General features: G+C 39.0%; 1 protein-coding gene across 1 annotated transcript; it reads right to left on the bottom strand.

Moving 5' to 3' along the window:
- Positions 1-315: 315 nt before the first annotated feature.
- Positions 316-24,074, bottom strand: slc30a2 (solute carrier family 30 member 2). The gene is made up of 8 exons (XM_023279999.3): positions 23,485-24,074; positions 8,757-8,968; positions 7,802-7,948; positions 7,237-7,390; positions 4,971-5,190; positions 4,312-4,417; positions 2,178-2,312; positions 316-730 (listed from the first exon to the last, which is right to left on the bottom strand). The coding sequence occupies exons 1-8, from the start codon at positions 23,565-23,567 to the stop codon at positions 585-587; spliced, it is 1,203 nt and encodes a 400-aa protein (XP_023135767.2). The 5' UTR covers positions 23,568-24,074; the 3' UTR covers positions 316-584.
- Positions 24,075-24,928: the final 854 nt, after the last annotated feature.

The raw sequence follows: 24,928 nt of genomic DNA on the forward strand, positions 1-24,928 counted from the left end.
TGTTAGTATCAATCATGGAAATGGTAATGCAGACTTTATAGCCCAGAACTTCTTGTATGGAGAACTCATTTAAACACAAAGACAAAAAAAAAGTCTCTAGTTTGTTATTTAGCTGCGGTGACAGGACAGTTTGTGCTTACTGTAAAATAACTGCTAGCTGGCAAATCTGATCAATAATCAAAAAGTCAATATTTTGGTAAGTCTATCAATTAGGGACCCATTTTATAAGTCTTGATAGATTTCCAGCACTTAATCAACCCAGCAAACAGTTTCACCCAAATTCTTCTTGAGACACCGTTCCAGTATTTGATTAAAAAAAAAAAAAAAATTCCTCTGAAATGGGAGTTTGAGAAGGACTGCATGTTAGCATGGAGCTCCAGCATCGGCATATACAGCACATGGATGATTTTACTGTCTACTTTTGTACGAGTTAAAGGTGATCACAACTATCTACTGATACTCCTCCTACTCCTTCAGCAGGAACTGTGAACTGGGATCCAGCCCACCCAGAGAGAATGACAATGTGTCTGAGCCGTTACATGTCCTGTTGGGTCCAGTCCAGTCCATTCCAGTCCAGTGTGGTATCAGTCACTGGGGTCCTGGCAGTGGGAGCAGTGGCTCATGTCTTCAGAGTAGAGCTCCACCTGGATGGTGGTGCTGTAGAAACCAAACTTGGTGTGGAGCAGGTCGGTGGCCTCCTGAAGCACCGACTGAGGGTCAGAACCCTCCTCTGACAGGAAGAGAAAACGACACAATGAGTCTGACCTACAAGTTGAAGTGTTTTCCTCCAACTTCTCTTCTCTACATTGTTTTACACATATTACATGCAGCATGAAGAAAAGTCCCATTTATAGCAAAGTCTACTTTTAGGACCTTTATCTTATATTGAGCTCATGTGTTGTAAAGTTTGGTTTTTCAGAAAGTACCACAGAGAAAACTTTGAACATTGTGGTATGTACTGTACCTGATTTTTAGTCTTGTCCTAAGAAGGCCCCCACCTGTCACTATGTGGAAATTTATTCTGGTACAGTTAACATGAATGAGGACATTTGTTGTGGAAACCAAACCAGTTTATTTGTACCAGGTTGCAAACATTTTCATTTCTGCTGAAAAGTTGGACATTAACATGCGGTTAATGCAGATCAGTTCACTTTTGGAAGCATTGTCATGGAGCCAATCACGGGGCCAGATATGATAAAATAAATAAAATGTCTAATAGGTTAAACTATGAAGTGATGGCATTTGATATCCAAAAGGTGCCATCATAATGTTCTGAAAAAATATTTTTATGACCATTATTTAACACCACAACTTGAAGGAGAGATTGTGAAACATTTCACATTTGGTTTGATACTGACTCAGTGATACGGATTTATCATGTGTAGCTACTAAATTCCTTCAAAGTCCTATCTACATACTGTATACTGTATATTTTACATAAAATATATTATGATTCTGGACAGACATGGATGGAAAGCACAACTTTGCTCGTTAGTGAAGGCATAAGACCATGAGGTGGAAATTGTAGTTGCCTAAAAATGACTTTCTGTCAATTGACCTTTTCAATTCTGGAGTAATGGTTGGTATCTGGTGTAATAATGCAACCAATAGTATAATAGTATAGTGGGGGTCACTAGATCTGACCGGCATTCCTTGATATTTTTTCAAACGAAGCTGAAATGTGACCTGTCGTTGATATTTAATATCTTCTTTGTACAGATCATTAATCAGTAGGTTGGAATAGGGTGAAACACCGAAAACTCTCCAATTTCATCGCTTCACTAAATAGCACATTTTAGGTCAGTCTTGCGACAAAAAGGTCTGCTCAAATAAATTCTAAATGAGCTGTCCTGAGAGCTTTAAAACAGAATGTGGTGTTCTCTTGTGCAAGTTCAGTTCAGTTCATGCATCCTTTTTAGGCCATCTATGCTTGAAAATATTCTCCCCAGCAAATCACCAAAAATGTTTTTAAAAATGCATTTCCGTGCTGCTGCTATCACAGATCTGTCTCATCTACCCTTGTTAACTGCAATTTGTTGTTTTATATCAGACATGAATGTACTTTTTCTGGGCTCTAATTATTTTTGATACTGTGCTACTGGTTCTCTAGTTAACTCCAGTGCATTTCTCTGTGCTCTGCTGTAGTTTGCTGTTGGTGGATCAATGTGCTAGATTACCTATGGCCAGGTGGACAGAAACCAGGGTCTGACCCAGAGTCAGAGCCCACAGGTGCAGAGAGTGCATGGACTTCACAGCTTTCACAGTCAGCAGCACCTCCTTCACTGAGTTAAACTCGATTCCTTTAGGAGATCCTGAAACACAAGACGCCACAGATATTCACATTACATATCCCACAGTATGTCTGTGAATCTGTGGAGCACAAACAAACACAGATTAGAGACTTTCAGTCTACTTAGGTAGCTTTGTACTACAAGTACACAATAAGCTGAAATATATTTTATTAAACCAACCTTCAGGCCTACAAGGTGTATTCATATTTGACTAAATTCATGGGTATAAATGCCACTGATGCCAATAATGTCATTAACTCATAAGTGAGTTATACCAAACAAACAACAATTCTGAGGTAATTCTATTCAAGTATTTCCACTTTATCCTACTTTGTACTTCCACTTCACTACGTATCAGTGGGAAACATTGTACTTTCTACTCCAAAGTATTAATCTGACAACTTTAGTTAGATTTTTATTGAAAAGTTTACACAAATAATGATATAACACAACATATACATTTTAAGATATAAGACATTGTTCAAGACTAAACTAGTAGTTGCCAATGTTTTTGGTTTCTTATGTCTCACAAAAAGCAGTATGTAGCTGGACTAACATATGAGATGTCTATGAGTCAACACCACAGTAAACCTAGCCTCTCGCATGGTTTCATTTGAGTAAATGTTCAAATGATCACCGATTTGTGAATCAGAAGTTTGTTTTTTCTTCTTTCCAGTTATCCAACTAATCATGTTTGGACTCCACATTGATCTGCTGTTCCTGCATACAAAACTGGATAAAGACTAGTTCAAACCTGCAGCAGCTACAGCAGTAACCTGCTGCTGACACATTCACCATTCACTATTAATGATCTAATAATGTAATGAATAATAATTATAATACATCAGTCAGAGGGACCAAACCAGTACTGTTACTTGCTGCTAATACTTTTTCATGCAATGCATTTACTTGATTTGGAGAATTTTTACATTGCCATAATGATACCATTACTTAAGTAACGGATGTGAGTACTTCTTCCAAACCTGATAAAAGTATATTTTACACATCAAGACACATGACATGACTTCCTTCGGCATCATATGATTTTGACCTTGTCAGATCAGGTCAGAACTTAACAGCTTGCTCACAGCTGCAGGCGTAAAACAGCTGTGTGTTGGTCAGAAATATCACTTCAGTTCACCTTAAAGGAATACTTCAGTACTTATGAAAGTATGCATTTTGTCTTTCTAGACAAAAGTTAGCTAAGAAGACTGATGCAACTCTGTCATGTGTCTTTTAAATATGAATGTACTGTATGTTTGGACAGTCAGGTTAGCTGCTCCCGTCTTCATGCTAGGATAAGCTAACCTGCTTCTGGCTATGGTCTCATTTGTAGCGATGCTTTCCTAAAAAACAAAACCATAGCTGGACAGTGATTAGCTACGTTCATTTATTTGTTTGTTTATTTCTGTATTTATTAAAGTAGGATTAGTTAGCAAGTAGAAAAGTTAGAGTTAAAACTCCTCTTTTGTTTGTATTAAATTATTATTTTTTCTTTCTTTCACACCATCATTCATTAAATACTTTACACTTTGGTACAACCGAGACCTTATTTCACTTTCCAGAGTGAGTTGGGTCGTAATAAATGCAGCATTTATGGAAATATGCTGTCTGGGTGTCTGCTGAAACTAAAGCTATGTTTGGACAGTGGTTTCTTCATTTCCACTGTCCATGCTAAGATAAGCTAACCTGCTGCTGGCTGTAGTTTCATTTGTAGTGCTGCGCTTCTCAAATGTCACACTATTTCTTTTAAAACAGAACTGTAAGCTCTGTTTTGCATAAGAAGCACGGGAAGCAGCTAACCTGTCTTTATCCAAGGTTGTATGTGGGTTTGAATCTGTGTTTTTTGAGACTGCAGTTTCAAGACAGAAATGCTCAGATATGGTGTGAACTTTATTTTGCTCTTAATATGTCTTCTACCATATAAAAAAAACACACACACACTCACAAAAAAACTTGATTTCAAAGCGAGGGGGCTTTAAAAATAAGAGAAGAAGGTGTCAATCCCTTGGTCCAGTACCTTCCATGAGTATCCTGAAGACGTCTCTGAGGATGGTGATGGTGGTGCAGAGGACAAAGACAGAAAACAGGAAGGTACAGATGGGATCTGCAACCTTGTATTCCGGCTGGAAGAGAGAGAAGATTATGGAGATTTGACAGAGTGAGAAAAGAGACATCAGATGGTGTTTTCCTCAGTCATGAGGCTTTAAAATGCTCAGGGCAGAATAAACTGGGAACATCTTGCATGATGACAAAAATGCTTAACCTTTCATCCATAACAAACAAGACTTTAAATAAATGAGAGGATTCATTCTTTCTTAGCCATTTTCTACAAGTGATGCTTGAGATTTGGAGCCAAATTCAAAGAACCCACTAAAGTCACCATTTTTGGTAATAAGATGTGTCTTACAAAGAATATATGATAAAAATGCAAGAGCAAATTTTAATCCTAAATCTTTAATAAATGTATTTATAGTTCGCCCAAATCATTGCTGCAGATCACTTGCATTTAGCAGTCAGACAATACACTGATAAAAACTTTTAAAAATGTGGTATGCTTGTTAATCTGCATCTTTTAGGTCTTCATTTGCGATATGTTTTTTTTTTTTTTTTGAAAGGCCAATGTCAGCAAACTGAAGTTTCAGTTTCACCCTAACATGAATGTGATCTATATCTGACCCGAAAGTAGATGATGATTGCTGCCACCATGACGCCGACACTCTGGAGCAAGTCTCCAACCACGTGGATGAAGGCAGCGCGGACGCTGGTGTTGCCATGGCCGCTGAGGAGAGTGTGGCTGTGGCCGTAAGAGACGGGGCTCTGACCGTCCTCATCGATCTGGTGATAGCCGCTGCCATGAGCATGGAAGGTGGTCGAATGATGGAGGATGTAGGCCATGCTGTAGGACAAAAAAATAGAAGTACTTCAGTTGTGTTGCCTTGCTTAATGACACCCAAGGAACATATGCTTTCATGTAAATTCTTGTTCTGAGTTCCAGCTAGCCTACATCCCAGGACACAAACCGGGGATCTTCTAGCTGCAAGGCAACAGTGCTAACCACTGAGTCACTGTGCAGCCTGTCTCAAATCATCCATCCATTATCTATATACTGCTTAATCCTCATTAGGGTTGCAGGGAGACTGGAGTCTATCCCAGCTGACTTAGGGTGAAGGCACGGGACACCCTGGACAGGTCACCAGTCTATCATGGGGCTGCATATTGAGACTAACAATCACACTCACATTCACACCTACAGACAATTTAGAATCACCAATTAACCTCAGCATGTTTTTGGACCGTGGAAGGAAGCCAGAGAACTCAGAGAAAACCCATGCATGCACAGGGAGAACATGCAAATTCCATGCAGATAGATCCCAGGCAGGCTGGGACACAAACCAAGGATCTTCTAGCTGCAAGGCAACAATACTAACCACTGAGCCACTGTGCAGCCTTGCTCTCAGTTTCAAACTGAAATTTTCACATTAAAAACAGAAGGAAAATGAAACCATGTGGTTTATACAATCTGTACTCACCAAGTGAATGTTTTTCTGAAAGCTGAAGTTGCTTCAATTTGTAACCAGTTTGCTGACATTTTCAGAAATTTCAGAGGTCATGGAAGCTAATTAAAGTAACATAATATTACTTCTATAAACTTTTTCTTAGTCTTTTTATACCTGAGGAAAATGTCCATTTGACATTATGCCTTTGCATTTCCTGCTTTTTTGTGTGCTAAAACATTAATCTCAGTGGCTTCTAGACACCATCAGTAATGCCATGTTGCATTTACAATGCAGTGTTGTTGCCACAACTTATGGCCGATGTTACCACGAAAACACCACACAATTGAATTCAGGAATCCCCTTCCAGCAAATGAGTACACGCAGAGAGGTGTAGCTCCACCAGAAGCAGCTCTGGTAAAGGAAATAATAGTGAGCTGCAAAGGAAGCTGTTCATTTTTTGTTCGGGGTTGTGTCAAACTGGCTGCTAGACAGGCGTCATACAAATGTGTATCATTGTTGTGTGGGCAAGTCAAACATTTCATGACTGCACATTCTTAAATGTGAGATTTGAGATTGAACAGAAATGCTAAGAGGTCCAACCCAGTAAGATTGCCATTGCAACTGTTACAAAAAGGTGACCAGGTTACTCATTCAGACATGAAGCTGATACATTCAGGAGCTGTCAGACTAATGGAAATGAGTGAATGTTTGAAAGCTGAAGAATCACAGTGCCATCAGCGCCGGTGTGTGCCTCCCGGACTGCCAAGCCTCTGGAGCCTGCTTTCCCCACCTCCTCCCTCCTTTAGTGAGTTTCAAGCCTTAGTGGCAACTTATTTGTTGATCAGAATAAAGAAATCTGATTGTACCCACCTGTGTGCCACTCTGTGTATTCTCATTTGGGTTCACAAATTTCCAGTAACCATAACAGTGAGACTATGTTGTAAAGAGGTCATCACACTGTGCAGTGGCAGAGAAGGAAAATCAGTAGCAAGCTGCCACTTTGGTGAGTTATTTTAATTGTTTTTGGGTGTTCAGTTGTAATGATTTGTCTTTAATTCGGGAATGGAGGCCTGGATGTCTGATTCAAGACTACTTGAACTGCCTTTACTTTTGAATACAGAGTTACAGCTGATTAAGCATTAAACTCATTAAACATTTCAAGTTAAGCAGCAAACCCAGCTGAGCCGAGTGTTAATGAGGTTTCAGTGGACATCTTTGTTTCACTACACACAGCTGCACACCAAGCTAGAATTCCTGGGAAATATCAGGATCTTTCAAGAAATATTTAATCTGAATATAATATAGTTTTCAAATGGGATTTTTTTGCACTGTCATGGAGCGTGCAGCTTTAAATGAAACCTTATTACAGCGACATGCATTTGGAATCAAACAATTACGAGCTGTAATGTACTATCTGAACACCCATTAAGGTGAGGAGCACTCACATAATATTGACGATGACTGCACACCCAGAGGTGACCAACATTACGTGGCCGTCTATCTCATAGTCGTTGCGAACAATCCTCTCGATGGCTAAATAGACCAGAACTCCTGTGACGATCCAGATGGACATGACTGAGATGAAGGCCCCAAGGATTTCTGTGGGGGGAAGAGAAGCAGGAATCCTAATCACTTTAATGATGTAGTTAAACATTTCATCATTTTACAGAAGAGGACTGTAAAAAAATAATGTCAATTTTTCATTGTCAGAGCAGCTCAGCACCTGTCTCTCACAGGAAAGTAACGGCAGGGGAGTGCTGCAGCTGTAGACAAACAAATAATCATCTATAATTTGGTGACAGCTGCTTAATAAAGAAAAATCCACATTCCTACACTGATTAAATGCTGGTCGGAATGTTTATCCAGGACTGTTTTCATGATCCCTCTATTATTCATCCATTCTCAATACTTACCAGTTTATCAGTAAATGCTTTTACAAACATCTCTACATCCATCCATCTGTTCTCTATTCATCCACCCAGTCAGACGAATCTGAACTCTCGTTCTGACCTGATCTGTGCCAACCAAAGTTCATGGTTTTGGTGGGTGGTCTGGAGGAGATCCACAGCGAGAACAGGCTCACCATCATACTGCCAAAGTCTGTCAGGAGGTGGGCTGCGTCCGTCATGATGGCCAGGCTGTGAGCCAGGTAGCCTCCTGCGGTAAAACAGGAAATTAAATAAATTCAATTGAAAGAGAAAAGAAGCAACAAAACAGATTAAAAAAAATTTAAAAATCTGTCAGATGCGAAGCCGTGCCAGTTTCATGCTTTTTCTAGTGAGAACATGGTAAGAGAATTGACTTTTAAAACTTGCTGACAAGGAGTGTCACCACTCAACAGCCATGAGAGCACCCTCTGAGTAATAACATCCTCAGCTTTTAATCACATCTATTTTAGACTTTTAGAGGTAGATTAAGCCTGTAATTTAAAGCAATTACAGGATATACCATTCGCAGGATATACCAAAATCTTGTACCAAAATTACAAACAGAACTGAACATTTCAGGATGTATATATGTACCGTTTCAACCGTAGGATCAGACTTTTTGTCAGACACCACCACAATTGGAGGTAGCCTGATGTTACCTGAAAGGGATCTATGCAAACTGCCAAAATCAGATGATTGCTCAAAGCTCAACGATTTCTTGTTGTTTCTGTGCTTTTGTCTTCCTAAAAATAATTTTTTGGGTTTTTTTTGCTTCTCTAATATGTGATCTTTAAAGTGTAGCAAAATCTGAAAGACCATGTGCAGCCCATCATAGATTTTCCAGGGACAAGTTATATTTTTGAAGATCCTAAGGCTTTCTGTAACAATCAAGCGATTGTGGAGGTCACCAGCTTTTTTTGTCCACCAAGGAGAGCTGCCAGCTAATGGAAGAAGGATGCAGTAGTTCCTCAATTTATAAACATACATTATATGACAGAAATGACTGTCTTCTCTCTGTGTTTCCTGAGGTTCTTTACCTATGACCTCCCCAATCATGAAGACGAGGCAGACTGCTGAAGCGATGTAGAGTTTCTTCTTGGCCAATGCCTTGTCCACACTCTCCTCACACGTGGAAGCTTTGGGACCATGACAGTGGCTGCCGACAGGTCGTTTCAGCTCAATGGCTCCGGACATACCGCCATTCTTAAATGGGAAGTCTGGGTACTGCTCTTTGGAGTCTGGGAAGGAGCTGTAGGGATACAGAGAGTGTATTTTAATGAGGAGGGCCATGGCCAATCCTTTCTGTTTTTACAGGTTTTTATGTATAGAAGCACATGACTGACAGTGAAGACAGAACACTGCAAACCTTGTTTTGCAACAATTTGATTAATTGTGAGATCCTAACCTCACAATTACAAGAACATTCACTTTTATTGCTTTCATAGCTTGCATGCATTTCTAACATACCCTTATTTTAAGCATGCTGGTACAATAACTTTGACTGCATTTGTATAATTAAAACCACGTAAAACATGCATTTTCTTGACTTGGAGAAGACCTATGATTGTGTGCCCCAGGGAACTGTGGTCAGGGATGCTTCCAGAAACTTTCCTTGGAGGTGGCAAGGTAGACCACTGAAAATTATAGGGTGGCTCACCAAAGCCAAAAGACATAGCTAAATTTCATCAATTCTGTTATACGCATGTTGTATGTAGACTAGTTGGAACATACGTCAGCATGAAGGTTAAGAAATCCTGCTGATTTATCTTGGTTTCTTATTTCACAGTTAATGTCACTAACTGTCTGATGTACATAGATCAATATATGCACAGGTAAGGTTTTGGCTATTTGGATGATAGTTGATCAAAACAGAACAGGAGAAGAGCAATTTAGGATACAATAAAATGTGTTTTCATTGTTCCTCGACTACCTGATGACATGTTTGGTAGTTACAGTGTTGTTACTGTTAGATTCAGATCAACACTTTCATATTCATCCTGCTGCTGTCTGATGCTGCAGCTATTTAATCAACTCAGAGTAAAGACTTTTACAAATAACTGGAAGCAGCAACTCAGACTTCAGCTCCTGTTAACACTTTGAGGTCTGTGTGTCGCCTCCATCAACTAAAGGTACACAAATTGTGTTTTGATTATTTATAATGGTTTTTGAGGTTGTAAGATTTGTTGGGCAGTATCAAAAAAAAGGACTATGTGACTGAAAAAGGGTAAACCTCTATTCCACCCTACAACTACATTCATTTTTTCAGGTGTTTTTTTTTTTTTTTTTAAACAAACACAACAATACCATCAGAACAGTAAAAAAAAAATGTAACGTATTCTACACAAAGGGGGTTTTCATAGAGAATGAACAGGTCTCTTCGTGATATCAGTCTGGGCTATCTGATTTCACAACTGATTAAATGTGTGGCTACGTGGCATTAGGCTACTTGTTCATAGCAGCAAATCTACAGTGTATTAAATGTTGAGCGAATTGATTTTTTGAGCAAATGTTGGAACAGAGCACTGTATCATTTGGAAGAGACACAACGGTTTGCAAAGTGTAAACCTGACAAAGTGTACTGCAATCAATGTTCACTAAAGGGGAAAAATGGTGAGGAGGGTCATCCAGTGGAGATGAACCAGATGAAATCGATTGTTGTTGGCAGTGAGTAAAGAGTTTCTTCATTTACACAGCAAAGAACTTCAAGTTATAGCCAACAAACATTTAGATGTTGTTAAAACAAGCTCTCTAGACCCTCTCCATTGAAGATGAAGTTTTTAATTATGGTAACATGTCCATATGGTAGTAATTTATGCACTAGAAGATACATCACAAGCAAAATAAGACGTCTGGGTTTTCAAACGTATTAAGCCCAAAGAATCAATCGTTTCAGTTTTAAGGATGAAGATATATTCTTCTTTAGAACTGAACATGTCCAGCTGAATTACTCCAATATTACAACTTGCATTGAGTAAAGTCATTTTAGAGTCATGGGTGAGCTGGCATGTCCAAGCAGCAGTGATTGGTGAGGGGCATATTAAGAAAGAGGTGGGGACTATTGACCTGCACATGGAGAGCAAAGCCCTGTGTGAGACTGTCTTCTTAATCCCACCACTACTTCATTTCTGATCATTAGCTCCAGCTCTGCAATGACCGTGTTCAGTTCCACCTACTCCTGCAAACATTCACGCCCGCACAAGGAAGCGTTCCATTGATTTTGGTGTTTACTGTGTAGTAATAATTAAGAGATGCACAGCTGTCAGTCATAATGTAGCAAAATGACAATTATATTCATAAGAATGAGTTATTCTAGTGCAGTAAGTACACATTTGTTTAATATGTGCAGTGCTTTGTCTCTGAAGGGGAGCTACTTTGACTGGGGAGAACTTAACAGGTATGTCACCTCAACCCAGAGGTGTCACATTTGAGTCGATATTGTACATTTGTTGTAACAAAGTCCATTTCTTTTCCATCTCTGTGAGAAATGTATGTACACGTCAAAATTGTCTTGCTTTCCTTTTGTGTTGCTTCAGTGTTCTTTTCAGTTTTATTTGTTGACTCTATCCTTCCGGTTGCTGTAAATTCTAGGTCCCACAATATGTTTTGAGCTAAATATGAACCACCTGATTCCATGGGATTTGTGCTGGATCCTGTTGGACCAAAATCCCAATGCAGACATTTAAGCCATTTTAAGGCAGGAATAGAGTATTATGTCAAAAAATACTTCAAAATAAATCATTTAGATTCACAGACATGGGGTTTTAGGGGTTAAATCAATGACCAGAGAGACCTTATGCTAAGCTGACTGCCAGCTAAAGCTTCATATTTACCATACAGATATAAGAGACTATCAATCTTCTCCTGACTCTCTGCAAGAAAGCAAATAAGGGTAGCTCTCAAAATGTTGGACTGTTCCTTTTAGAGGGGTTAAGCTTTTTGCTCTATCACTACTGCTAATCTTGGTAAACATAGTGGTCTTACCACTCATACAAATTACAACAGTAAGAGCAAAATGAATAGTATATGTTTTCCTTTTTTTATTAGGTCTTTCAGGTGAAAATCTGTGTTTCCGTAAAGTCAGTAGGTTTTTATTCAAGCAGCATCATATCTTCTTGATGGGGGTTGTTTTTAATGTCTCCATCTGGTTACAATGAATGAATAAATGTTGGAATATTCAGTGGTAATCCTGGGAATTACACATGTACAAATACTTCACCTCTGACAGCACAGACACTGGACAGGATTTTATTCACGAGAGCAAAAGAAAATGCTGACTTTTCCATTTTTATCAAACACACAGACACACAGCCAGGTTGCTGTTCTTGCCATGTGTGGTGAGGCGGGGGGATGCGATGATATGGCTAATGAGGTGGAAAAAACTAATTTGGCCTCACTAGAGATAACCACACACACACGCTTTATACCGCGCACTTCACATAGGAGATTGCGAGCGTTGCATGATTAGCCTTTATCACACACACACTCGTCTTAGGGGATGTCCAGGATCAAAAGAACCAGTCAAGTGGAAAACAGATTCTGTTCAATTACACCACTGAGACATGAGAGAAAACACACCCCAAACACACACACGTCCACACGATAAGCCCAACACACACATAATCTACATATGAACAACACATGCACACTCCGGCATTGTGAAGCCTGAGGGTGATGATATATTCCAGTCTGTGCAGATAAAATATGCTTTATAAAGGATTTGTACAAAATGTCCTCAGACAATAAACACAAAAACACACACTGCATGGCATGCTGTGGGACAACAACAACACATTGTCAGGGGAGATGAATTGTCTGTTAGTCTAAGCAAAACACTCCCACCTAGCATCTGTTCTACTAGTTTGTTTATTTTCTAATGGAGTTTTCTTTTTTAAATCAGCTTTTCTGACTACTTAAAACACTTTCTGCACAATATAAATTTGAAGTCAGTTCTCTCTATATAGCACTAATTCACAACATAAGTCATCTCAGTGCACATCATATAGTGAGGTCACTATATTATTAACTCAACAAATCCAACAAGTCCCTTTGAACAAGCACTTTGGCAACAGGAGGAAGAAAAAAGCTCTCCTTTAACAAGAAGAAACCTCCGGCAGAACCAGGCCCAGGGAAGGCAGCCATCTGCCTCGACCAGATGGAGTTCAATTCAATTCAATTCAATTTTATTTATATAGCGCCAATTACAGTCAAATTGTCTCGAGACGCTTTACAGAACCCATATGCCTGACCCCCAGAGCAAGCCAAAAGGCGACAGTGGCAAGGAAAACACCCTTGTAACAGGGAAAAAAACCTCGAGCAGAACCCGGCTCTAATGTGGGGGGACCCATCTGCCTGCTGGCCGGGCGGGTTGAGAGGGACAGAAGAGGTAGAAAGGTAGAGATAGAGGGGTAGAGGTAGAGGGGTAGAGGTAGAGAGGTGGGGGGGTGGGACACAAGGACCATAAAACACAGCCACACATCTGAAGCATCCAGCATCCAGCTCTGGGACCAGGGACACTCGGAGAAAGGACACAGAAAGAAACAGAGTGAATGTAATGCAATAATGGTATATATAGTAAATACATAGGTAGTTAGAGAAGGGCTCAGTGCATCAAGAGAGGTTCCCCAGCAGCCTAGGCCTATAGCAGCATAACTAGGGGCAAACTAAAGGGACGTCAAGAGGGGAAGTCAGTTGTGCAAATGAATGAGTTAGGGGAGAGTAGGGAGAGGAAAGGATAGCAGAGAGAAATACTGATGAATAATGATGAATATATATAAATCTAACACTCTAATTTAAGGTTGTTTTGTTAGCTGTTCAACAGTTCTTATCCAACTACGTGCTAAACACCACTGTGACATCTGCACATTGTTCAGGCAATAACTATGAATGTCTAATCAGTTTTAAGTCTGTATTCATGATATCACAAAATCTCCTAATTGGTGAGAGGAACTAGCAAAATAACTAGCCAGCTACCATGGCTACAGCTACTAATGCAGTCCCTCCATTTATATAGGGCTAAATGTACGCCACATTTGTGAACAAATAATTGAACAAGCATAAAAAAGCTTTGGGACACTCCACATTTGGGAAAGTAGTGAATCAAGTTGCATGCTAATTTAGCTAATTTAGTTCGTAGCTCTTTTGCTGTGAGAGCCCTCATCAGCAGGTAAAATGCATTCAGAGGTATTTAATTGAAGTATTTAGATTATAGGATTTTAATTAATTAATCTTCTCTATAATTTATTTTAAATGGTTCAAGAGAATACATTAAATAGTAATGATCCAGTCTGAAACTTCAAACAAAAATCTTTGAAGTTTCGCCCAAATGTATTGTGATCGAACAATGGTCCCCTTAGCACAAATGCGTTTGCTAAAAAGCTCTAATTATTCAGTGACTGCGGGCTGTGAACAGTCAAGACACTCTGGAGTAGTAAAATAGTTCCATTGTGCTTTTAAATCTCCACTAATCAGTAATAAGAATTAACATGTCATGTCTCTACACCTCAAACAGTCCATCTGGGTTAGATAGATGGATAGAGACATTAAGGTTGTGATTTTACCTGAACAATGATTTGCCAGTGAACCAAGCCCCTGTTCAGATTAGAAATCTGACTCTGTGACGTTTGACACATAGTTTCTGGCAGTCTACTGACTTCAAACAAGTTAACCCAAAACACGAAGAAATGTGATGATTCTTTTGCTTTTCTGACTACTGAGGTGCTGCCTTCTGCTTGTAGAAAAATCAGATATGTACTGAAGTTTTTACACTTCAGTACATACATTTTACGTATACCATCCTTTTTAAATAAACACCATCCTTTCACAGGTGCACATGTTGCTGTTTATGATTCTCTAGCTGGAGTGGGTCAAAGTGTCTTTGAACAACACTGAACTTCAAACTGCTCCAATGTTGGGTATTTATCGGAAAATCAAAAATTGCTTCATAATGTCGAAAATATTTAACCAATAAATCATCCATCCATCCATTGTCTATATGCCACTTAATCCTCATTAGGGTCGCAGGGGAGACCGGACTCTATCCCAGCTGACTTAGAGTGAAGGCAGGGGACACCCTGGACAGATCACCAGTCCATCACAGGGCTACACATAGAGACAAACAATCACTCTCACATTCACACCTATGGATAATTTGGAATCATCAGTTAACCTCAGCATGTTTTTGGACAGTGGGAGGAAGCTGGAGAACCTGGAGAAAACCCACACATGCACAGGAAGAACATACAAACTCCATGCAGAAAGATCCCAGGCCAGGACACGAACAGGGATCTTTTACCAAACAATCAAATATTCTTAATTAGTCATCTACTTAGTAAGATAATTCACTCATTGGTTTGCATTTATGGATTTTTACAGCCCTTAGAGGCTCCACTTCCCTTTTGGTGCACATCATCAAGCATTATTTCTTATTTAAATACAACCAACAGTAACACAAGAGTGGCTTGTGCTGGTGTAAGCTGCCAAATAAACTTCTTTGATAAGCAATCCAGAGGTAATAAATAATTGCTGTTATTGCCTTGGGGCTCATATTTGATCTTAGTGTCTAACAAAGTAATTGATTGACCAGTTCTGTGGCAGTCATCCTCAAGCACTCAATACTATCTTTAGCCCCACATTAAATGCTTGGTTGGCAAAATGATAATGTGGAGCACGTGGTGGGCCTCGATACTCTCAATATTAGAATTCATTTTGAAATAGAGTTCATCTGTTTGTCAATATCCCACAGGGCAGGTGTACAGTGTTTGTTGGCTCTTTCACTGACACTCAACATTGGCAGCACAGACACCTGAGGTAATATTCAGTGATCTGTGAAATGAAATGAGTCCTCAGAAGTCCACTGAAAAAAAGCATTTAATTATAACTGCAGTCTGCTCTATCAGAACACAATACAATATTTTTGGTGACAAACGTAATTATGCCTGCAGTGAGAAACAACTGAAGGCTTTGTCTTTTAAGGGATACATACTGGTGCTTAACAGACATGTCGAAGCGATATTGATGTTGACAATAGTGGTTTTCTAATTGAAAAAGCTTTTGTAGGGTGATGTAATCCTATTCGCATTATGTTGCACTTCTCTTATAGGCTGGTACAAAAGAACAGTTCAATATTTTGGGTAATTAGCTTTTCTTGCTGAGACTTGTGAGATGATGTGTTTTAATCTGTTGTCTGTCTGGTAAATATGAAGCTACAGTCAACAGCCAAGCTGCTCAACTTAAAAAACAGACAAGAAACTAGAGTAAACAGCTAGCTGTTTGCTATCCAAACATTTATGGGTCTCTCGTATAGCTGTCTGCATTAATACTGTCTATTGTGGCCTGATTCCAGTTGCTATTTTCAAGCTATGTCAGAGGAAGATGAAATACCTGCTCATAATCCTACTTGCTCAGAATGACTTGGTTGTTATTCCAACCATGGAGACCTCGATAAGAACCAACACTAGAGATCTTTAAATTGCTGAAAAATTTTGATATATGAGCAGTGAGTCAAAGGTTTGGTTTTGTCTTTGTGTTGTGACTTGTGTTTTTAGCCATGCAAGCAGTGTAGATGTAGGGATGGCATTGTTGTTTTGGTTGGCTGGTCCAACATTTTGGTCCAGACTGAAATATTTCAACAACTACTGAATGAATTGTTGAGTTATTTGGCAATTTTGGTCCTCAGAGGTTGAACCCCACCGATTTTGATGATCCCCAAGTATTCCTCTAGCATCAGGTTGATATTTTAACCTTTTCCTCAAATGTTTTTGAATACTTATGAACAGATTTCCCTGTAATTTCTTACAGACATTCAAGGTGCCCAAAGGATGAAGCCATACTACTCCGGTGTGAATTATGTTAACCACGATTGGATGAGTTACCGTGAAATTTGGTGCAGCCGTTCATGTCCTCTTCAGTATGAAGTGGAATAACTTTGATAACTGTTGGCAGCATCTAGTCAGCATTTCAACTTATCCATTTTGATATAGCTAATGTTAACATGCTAATATGCTGAACAAAGATGGTGACTCCTATGTGTTTAGCCTCAACACATTAGCAAGAAGAAGAGCACTAAGAGAGCGCAGTACTCCGCCAAGGCTGCTCAATCGTCATATCATGTCCAACGGATAAGTCCCGATAAGTCCACAGCAGTGGATTTGTAGTTGGATCACAATCATGTGATCATCAGCAGGCAGCTGACGTAGCATCCACTTGTCATAGTTAAAGCGACTCTGTGCCGCTATCTCACAATGATGCAGAAATCTTTAACAAATCCTTGGATCCAGACTGTAAGTTGCATCACTGCCAAAATCTGATCACTTGGTCCTTGTGTCATTTGTGACCTTCCCTGAAAATTTCATCCAAATCTGTAAGTCTATTTTTGAGTAATGTTGCTAACAGACAGACAGACAGACGGATAAATGTACGCTGATCGTCACATAACTCTGCTGCATTCCTTGGTGGAGTAGTTACAGCAACAGCATGCTAGCATGCTGATACATTTAGCTGGTGCAGCTTTACAGATACACTGGCATGGTTTTGGACATGATATTTTAATATTATACTTTCCACATTTGCAAGTACACAAGGGTCCATTAAGGTCAGAGTGACATAATTTCCCTTAGTAGAGGGTGTACTTGCCCGTTTTAAGCCACACTAAGCTACAAGGACACCAGCTGCACATATGCAGAATGCACAGATGTAGATATACTGCTTATGTTATAGAACATGTCCTCCGGGTGGACTACAAAGCAATATAATCAGGTCAACTACATGTTTGTGTGCATTCCCACAAAGGAGTATAACCAGGCCCTTAGTATCACTGACATGAATTTTATATGGAAATTCTGTATTTGATACGCAACATCAGCATTTTCCAATAATCATTTTCTATGGTAGCATATCAATAATCAGCATTTGCTGCCTCAGAAAAGCCTTAATTTGACAAGCCAAGACATGGTTGAGTATTTTGAGGTGAATCTTTTCAAACTGCTTGATATCAGTTTGAAAAGGAGCAAGACATTAACCTTTAATCTGAATATATTATAAGTCAAGCCACCACAAATCAGGCTGGTGACTAAAGTGTTTGAAAAGCCAGACTGAGTTCACTGCTTATTATTAGAAGAACGTTCTGGAGGCTGCAGCAGTGACAGACTCAGCATCTTTTGCCAGACACCCAATAACCCACAGCCAGTTGTGCTGCCGTCATGTGCTGCCTGAAATATCACACTTACCAGTGAGCAAACGATCCAGTAAATAGGCTTAGGTAGATGGGTCATATCAGAAGAACCCTGGGATGAATTGGCAAGTAGTGAATTTAATGCTATGAGTGTTGATCACCTGTATATTATACCAAAGCTCTGACTCTTTGGCTGGGTTTTACTGAATGCAGTGAAGATGTTATCTACTCACTATGCTAAATCATCAACTGTAGTCTTTTATTAATAAGCATTACTTTTTTTCCCCATCTAGCTGCTATAAAAATGCTCCCACAATATTCCAGCTTAATCTGGGGCTCAAGTTTAGGATTTAACCATTTAGAACTGGTCGTGTTTTTGACCATAGTTTCACCTTTTAAGTGTAAATAAATGACCTTGTTACATTCACATGATCTAGCTGTTTTTGTGAAAAAGAAATTATTTCTGTATATTTGCGAACTTGGTGGATTTTGCAGACTTTCCTCACTTCAGTGCATCAGAAGTCCTGTTTAAAGTTAGACTCCACATTACTTCACAGAATGAAGACACATCAATAGGTACTTTCAGTTATTTTAACAGATTAAGCTACAATTGACATGATTAATGGATTAATCTATCGGCACAAACTCGATTGCTATTTTTGTATTTGAGTCATAGTTTGGAATTCTTGTCAAGTAGAAATACCAAACACTGGCTGGTACCACCTCTGTATGACATCAATATGAACAGAATATAGTTGTGTTATGCTGGTTTTGCATTGAAAAAATTGTCTTGTAGATTGATATTGTAATTGATTGTCTTGTTATAACTTTTTAAGTATTTTTTATAATGCATTTTGCCTTTTTTGAAACAGACAAGAGACATATGAGAGGGAATGAAGATGTATTTCTTTGTGAATAATCAGGGAATTAATCAAAAATGAAAGAAGGTGAATCCTCAACATTAAACATTTTCTCTGTGGATGTTCTGCTGAGCTACAGTATGTGCACCAAATCTCCAAAGATCATCAAAATAAACCAGACCGGTGATAAAAAAAAAAAAAAATCATCAAATGCAGGTCAGCTTTGTCCTCCATGACAGGAAGAGGGCAGCTGGTCATCAGCTGGGTGTAGTTAATTAATTGTATTAGTCTTTTTTAGAAGTACAACAGTTAGTCACTTTATTGATTAGTCAATCAATAGAAAATCCTAATTAAATATGGACACATCTCTCTGGTTCCAGGTTCTCACAAGTGAATATTTTTGGTTTTCTTATTTTTCTGTTATCTTAAACTGCATATCTTTGACATTTTTTGATTCTTTTGACAGTTGCTCACACAAAACAAGACATTTTACTGACATTTTACAGAACAATCAACCAGTCAGTTAACCAAGACAATCATCAGTAGATAAATAAAGATGGTTAATTGCAGTCCTGGTCTTTTCATCTCTCCTACAATGGACTGCCTGATGTTTCATGTTCAGCTACAGAGCTGCAGAGCACACGGACCAAAGCGTTGCCTTTGTTTATGACTTATTGATATTTTCTGGTGGCTTATCAGGACGTAAAATAACTGCTGAGCCTTTATTATCGACTGTATTAATTACTGGACTGTGGCTTCAGTTGATGATTGTTTACAGTATTAATTATTTCTACCATATATTCTTAATTCGGACTGCACAGTGGCTCAGTGGTTAGCACTTTCGCCTTGCAGCTAGAAGAACCCTGGTTCACGTCCTGGCCTTCCTGAGATCTTTCTGCATGGAGTTTGCATGTTCTCCCTGAGCATGCATAGGTTTGGTCTAGACACTCCGACTTCCTCCTACAGTCACAAAAACATGCTGAGGTTAAATGGTGATTCTAAATTGTCCGTAGGTGTGAATGTGAGAGTGATTGCTTGACTCTGTATGTAGCCCTGTGATAGATAAGATAAGATAAGATAAGATAAAGTTCTTTATTTCTCCCCACTCCAGGGGAAATTTACATTGTTACAGCAGCTTTATTTACAATATATACAAGGGTGGCAAAATTTTTTAACAGAAAAAATAAAAATAAGAATAAAGTTTAAAAGTGCAGAGATGTGCAGTGCAAGAATGTCAGTGCAAATTTTATGGTTTGGGGTGGTAATGATATAGTCCAGTTTATGTTAACATCAGCCAGTGATGCTGATGTTGTAAAGTCTTATAGCAGATGGGATGAAGGACCTGCGATAGCGCTCTTTCTTGCAGGGTGGATGTCTCAGTCTGCTGCTGAAGGAGCTGCTTAAAGACCCCACAGTGTCATGCAGTGGGTGAGAGGGATTGTCCATGATGGATGTGAGCTTTGACAACATCCTCCTCTCACCCACCTCCTCTATGGAGTCCAGGGAACAGTCCAGGACAGAACCAGCCCTCCTGACCAGTCTGTTTAGTCTCTTTCTGTCCCTTTCAGTGCTCCCTGCTCCCCAGCAGACCACTGCATAGAAAATAGCAGACGCTACCACAGAGTCGTGGTGGTGACCATTGGTGGTATTGTTCAAAAACCCTCAACAAAACATCAGTTATATGTTAAAACAACTTATAAAGGGTCACTGGATTCATCTTACTGTGGGTCCAGGGGCAGAAAATAGTTGTTGGGCCGCTACTGACCCCCAATATACTGTACAGTCAGTTCCATCATTTCCCCAGAAACCAAACAGGAATCCGAAAGACAAATCATGCTTTGCGCAGGACTGATCTTGACTTTGAATCTGGTTCTATTAACAATGTACAGGTATCCATCCATTAGTCCATCCATCATCTATACACCATTTAATCCTCATTAGGGTTGCGGGAGGGCTGGGGTCTATCCCAGCTGGTTTAATGTGAAGACAGGGGACACACTGGACAGATCACCAATCTGTCACAGGACTACTTATAGAGACAAACAATCACACTCACATTCACACCTACGGACAATTTAGAATCACCAATTAACCTCGGCATATTTTTGGACTGTGGGAGGAAGCCGGAGTATCCAGACCAAACCCACACATGCACAGGGAGAACATGCAAACTCCATGCAGAAAGATCACAGGCCAGGATGCGAACTGGGGATCTTCTAGCTGCAGTGCAACAGTGCTTACCACCAATCCACTGTGCAGCCCATATACATGCCTTTTTGGGAATTTAAAGCCTCCAACTGTGTTTGGGCAATGCTGATGGAAAGCATGTAGAAAACAAAGTTCTGCCAAAGTCCAACAGTAATTCAATTACAACTCTTTTTAATGATGTAACTGGACAGCTTTTTCTCAGTGTAAGTATTTGTTTTAATCTACATCTGCTCCCGGTCCATGCAATCCTGAATTATGGGCTGGACGTGGATCCTGACTTGGTTAGAGGACGAAATTGACATCATATATACTCTTGCAAACACATGGACATGAAAAGTATGACTTGGCCTTAAAGTTGAAATAATTGGTTGATTGACAGAAAACAAATTTTGGGCAAATTTGATGACTAATTAATTGTCATGTAAAATGTCTCAATTCTTAATATTTGCTGTTGTTTTTAAGTATAAGATAACAATCTCAAAATATTTGAATTTTGGGCTGTTGGCCACTATTTTACATATATTATAATTACCTTTTCCAATATTTTCTGACATTTTATACTGAAAGATATTAACTGTCAGTTGCAGTTTTATCCTGTGATGCATAATGTGAGCTTGTCTGACAATTTTTGCCTCAACTACGTAAAACAAAGTTTTTAAAACCAAAACTTGCTTAAAATAAACTGCGACCTTTACAAGAGAAGGATGACATGATGAAGGAGGAAGGACCCTTCTTATTTAGTGGTGGACATTCCTTATAATTGAAAAAACTAAATCTGGAGTATATTTTACTTCCTTATTTTATCGTATAGTTTTCTCTTTTTGAATGTTAATTTTAAAGATTCTAAAAAATATATGGATTACAATGTACATGTCTTTGTGTAGAGGTAAACACCAAATGCATACTCTTAAAAAAGAAAAAAAAAAAAACACTTTAGTACCAGCTGGGAAAAAATGCTAACGATGACACAGTAAACACTCACCACAAGAAGGGCGCAAATGGTGCATGAAATCCCAAATGTAGCGCCATATGCACATCTGCCTCTATCCCTCAACACCTCTCTGTGAACCCATATAGACCCAATTACTATATGTTTTGTGCTATATTTATTCATTTTAGATATTTTTCTATTTTTAAAAGCCCGAACGCTGGCAAAACAATAATAATAAAGGGGTATATCACTCTTTTACGCACCGGTGCAGCTACCTTTTCTCTGCGTGAAAAACGTAATTTAAAAAAAATTCTCTCTTTTGATCCGCAAATTTTCTCCAAGAGAATTGAGAAAGAGTCGTTATGGAGTTTAGAGTTTATCAGAGGACTCAGTTCACTTAACTGCCCTGTGATCTACGTGATTGGAGCAGTTATTGATTAGATGAATGAGAACAGGCGCATCACGAGGCCTGTGAAAAACAACATATTCCAAAAAATAAAAAGATAAATAAAAATTAAATCTGCAAAATATTGTGATCGACGGTTGAGTGAATTTAACAGGAATTGATTTAATCCCACGCATTGTGATATCTGCCGTTTTAAAAGGAGCCTCCGCGTGTTTTTTTTTTGCGCAGCACCAGGTGTGTGTCTGCAGCAGCTGGTTTTATGTTGGAGCTGAAGGGGAATCTGTTGCAGAGGTTTGGTTGTGCAGAGAAAAATCACATTTATTCGAAATTGAATGCTCAGTTTTTTTTTTGTTAGATTTTATGGCCTGCGTGCTGTTTATTTTAATAACCTTCCATCAATCTGATTTCTATCATTTCTGCAGAACAATGCACTTGATAGTTGCTGGGGGAAAAGACGCATGCTCTGGGTAAAAAAAAACAACGCAATTTTAATCATTATGTTTATCGGTGTTGATTTTATTTTACTGGCATACTGGCGCATGATTTACTTGTTTTCTGACAAGCCAGTTTCTTTGACTTGTATTTTCTCATGCAAACACACGTGTCGTCCCCTCACCTGCAGGTGTAAACACCTACATGTCTGCTCCGTGTTCCTAATCTCCGTGCTTTCTCTCCCCGCAGGCTGGACGTGCAGGGAGCCGCTGCATGGCCCCTCTAATGACAGATGATGAGTTTTTAGCATTGCTCAGTGAACTGGCCCCGAGGCCATTTGTCACAGGCTGTCCAGAAACAAGCCAAGCATGGAAATGAATTTGTTCATTCACATAAAACAGCCCGCAAGAGCGACAGACTGCTTAACATGCACCACAGTAACAACTGCTCCCACCGCCGCTTCGTTACATCCAACCGTTACAACACACCACGTCCTTCCCTCCTGCACGATTCAACTTTTCCCACTTTAAATTGCTGCTGTGCATCACAAAAATCTCCTTACCGGTCACTTTGTTTAAACTTGGAACGTCAAATAGTTGGTTTCATTATTTTAGATGCATTTTTTTTTTACAAGAAAATAACAAAACGCACGCCAAATTTATCATTTAAATTGTTCAGAACTTAGTAGAATATTACATTACATATGCACTGATTTTCTCCATGCAGCTGCAGTTTTATAAAGCATGTTTTTTTCCCTCACCTTTGCAGTTTTAAGGAATACATCTTTGCATTCTTCTCGTCTATCAGGTGAGATTTCTCCGAATTTGCAGCGTTATTATCCATTTATTCAGCCTGCGGTGTCCAGTCTGAGAGAAAAAAAAAATAAGTAAAGGTGATTTTTTTTCCCAAAAATTAAAAAAAAAGTAGATGAGGATGCTGCAGGTGAGAATCGACAAGTCCACTGTCCTCAGACGTTCAGTCGATGCGGGGAAAAGTCCTCATTTCTGTGAGACTTAATTCCTTCATTGCGGTGCTGAGAGGCGGCAGCAGGAGGAAACCACATGCGGGGTTTCTGAGGGAGGTTTGGTTTTTTGTTTTTGTTTTTTTTTTTGGTTGGAGTTGTTGTAGCCTCATGGAGCTGCAGCCGCAGGAATAAGACACGGAGCTGTGTGCTCACCACAGCTGCTGATGCGGGACTGAACACGGTCCGGCTCTGGTGCTGAGGCTGACAGAGGATCAGAGGAGACGGAGGACACCTCCAGCTGCTCATCCTGATGGAGCAGCATCAGCACCAACCACAATCAATGAGCTGAGGAGCATCAGCATCTTTGAAATAACTTTTAATCGCATGCAATCTGCAACCAAAATGTAATAATTTCTTTAAAATGCACAGAAAGCATTTTAAATATTAAATATCTTTAAATGTCCTTGTTGCTACATTCTGCTAACTGTGTACACATATATGTTTACTTTTGATTTATGGAAATGTATTATACAGTTTTTAAATAAAGTAGAAATATACTTAGGAATATAAAGCAATATTTAACGAAATCTCACTTAATGAGACATGGCACATGAATCTATGACAGATAATCAGAGATTCATATATTGATATCAATCTAATAATAATGTTTGAACGTTTTGGCTTCGTTATTTTTGGCTTTTATGGATAATATGTAAAACACGTGAATCTATTTTAAAGTTATCCTTCACTCGTAGCTGCAACTATCTAGAGGCTAAATATAAACAAGTCTGTAAGTGAATGAGATTTTAAAATTCAAATGTTAAAAAAAATGCATTAAGTTATGCAGTTTAAGATTCAAAAATACATTTTCACACGGCTTTTTGGTCATTTGTGGCTTCGTCTGATTCTTCGTCTCGTCATTCATGAGTACCGCGGCAAAGCTGCGTTCAAGTACTGATGGGATAAATGAAAATCTGCTCTACCTTATTAAGCGACATGATTATTTAGATTTATTATTTATTTTCTTTGTGAGGTAACGTTACTTGTTATTGAAATAAACAAATTGACATCACACAGTTGTTTGCAACGTGCAAAGATAATTTATTAGCTTTATTTAAAATGCCCAAACAATTTCGTAAAAGTAAGTAATACTTATATTTTGTTACTCCACTTACATGATAAATGTATTAAAACTGATACAAACAGTCTTTTTTGATCGTACCCATTTTGGGTGCTCTGC

Source organism: Amphiprion ocellaris, chromosome 12 (assembly GCF_022539595.1).
Source record: "Amphiprion ocellaris isolate individual 3 ecotype Okinawa chromosome 12, ASM2253959v1, whole genome shotgun sequence".
Lineage (NCBI taxonomy): Eukaryota > Metazoa > Chordata > Actinopteri > Pomacentridae > Amphiprion > Amphiprion ocellaris.

Bases quoted from the DNA above. Each gene is read 5' to 3' on its own strand.
- slc30a2 (XM_023279999.3), bottom strand. From the start codon at position 23,567: ATGGATAATAACGCTGCAAATTCGGAGAAATCTCACCTGATAGACGAG. The intron at 7,949-8,756 runs GTAAAGAACCTC...GTTTTACCGCAG, and splicing joins CATGATTGGGGAGGTCATAG to GAGGCTACCTGGCTCACAGC. The intron at 4,418-4,970 runs GTCAGATATAGA...TCTCTCTTCCAG, and splicing joins CAATCATCATCTACTTTCGG to CCGGAATACAAGGTTGCAGA.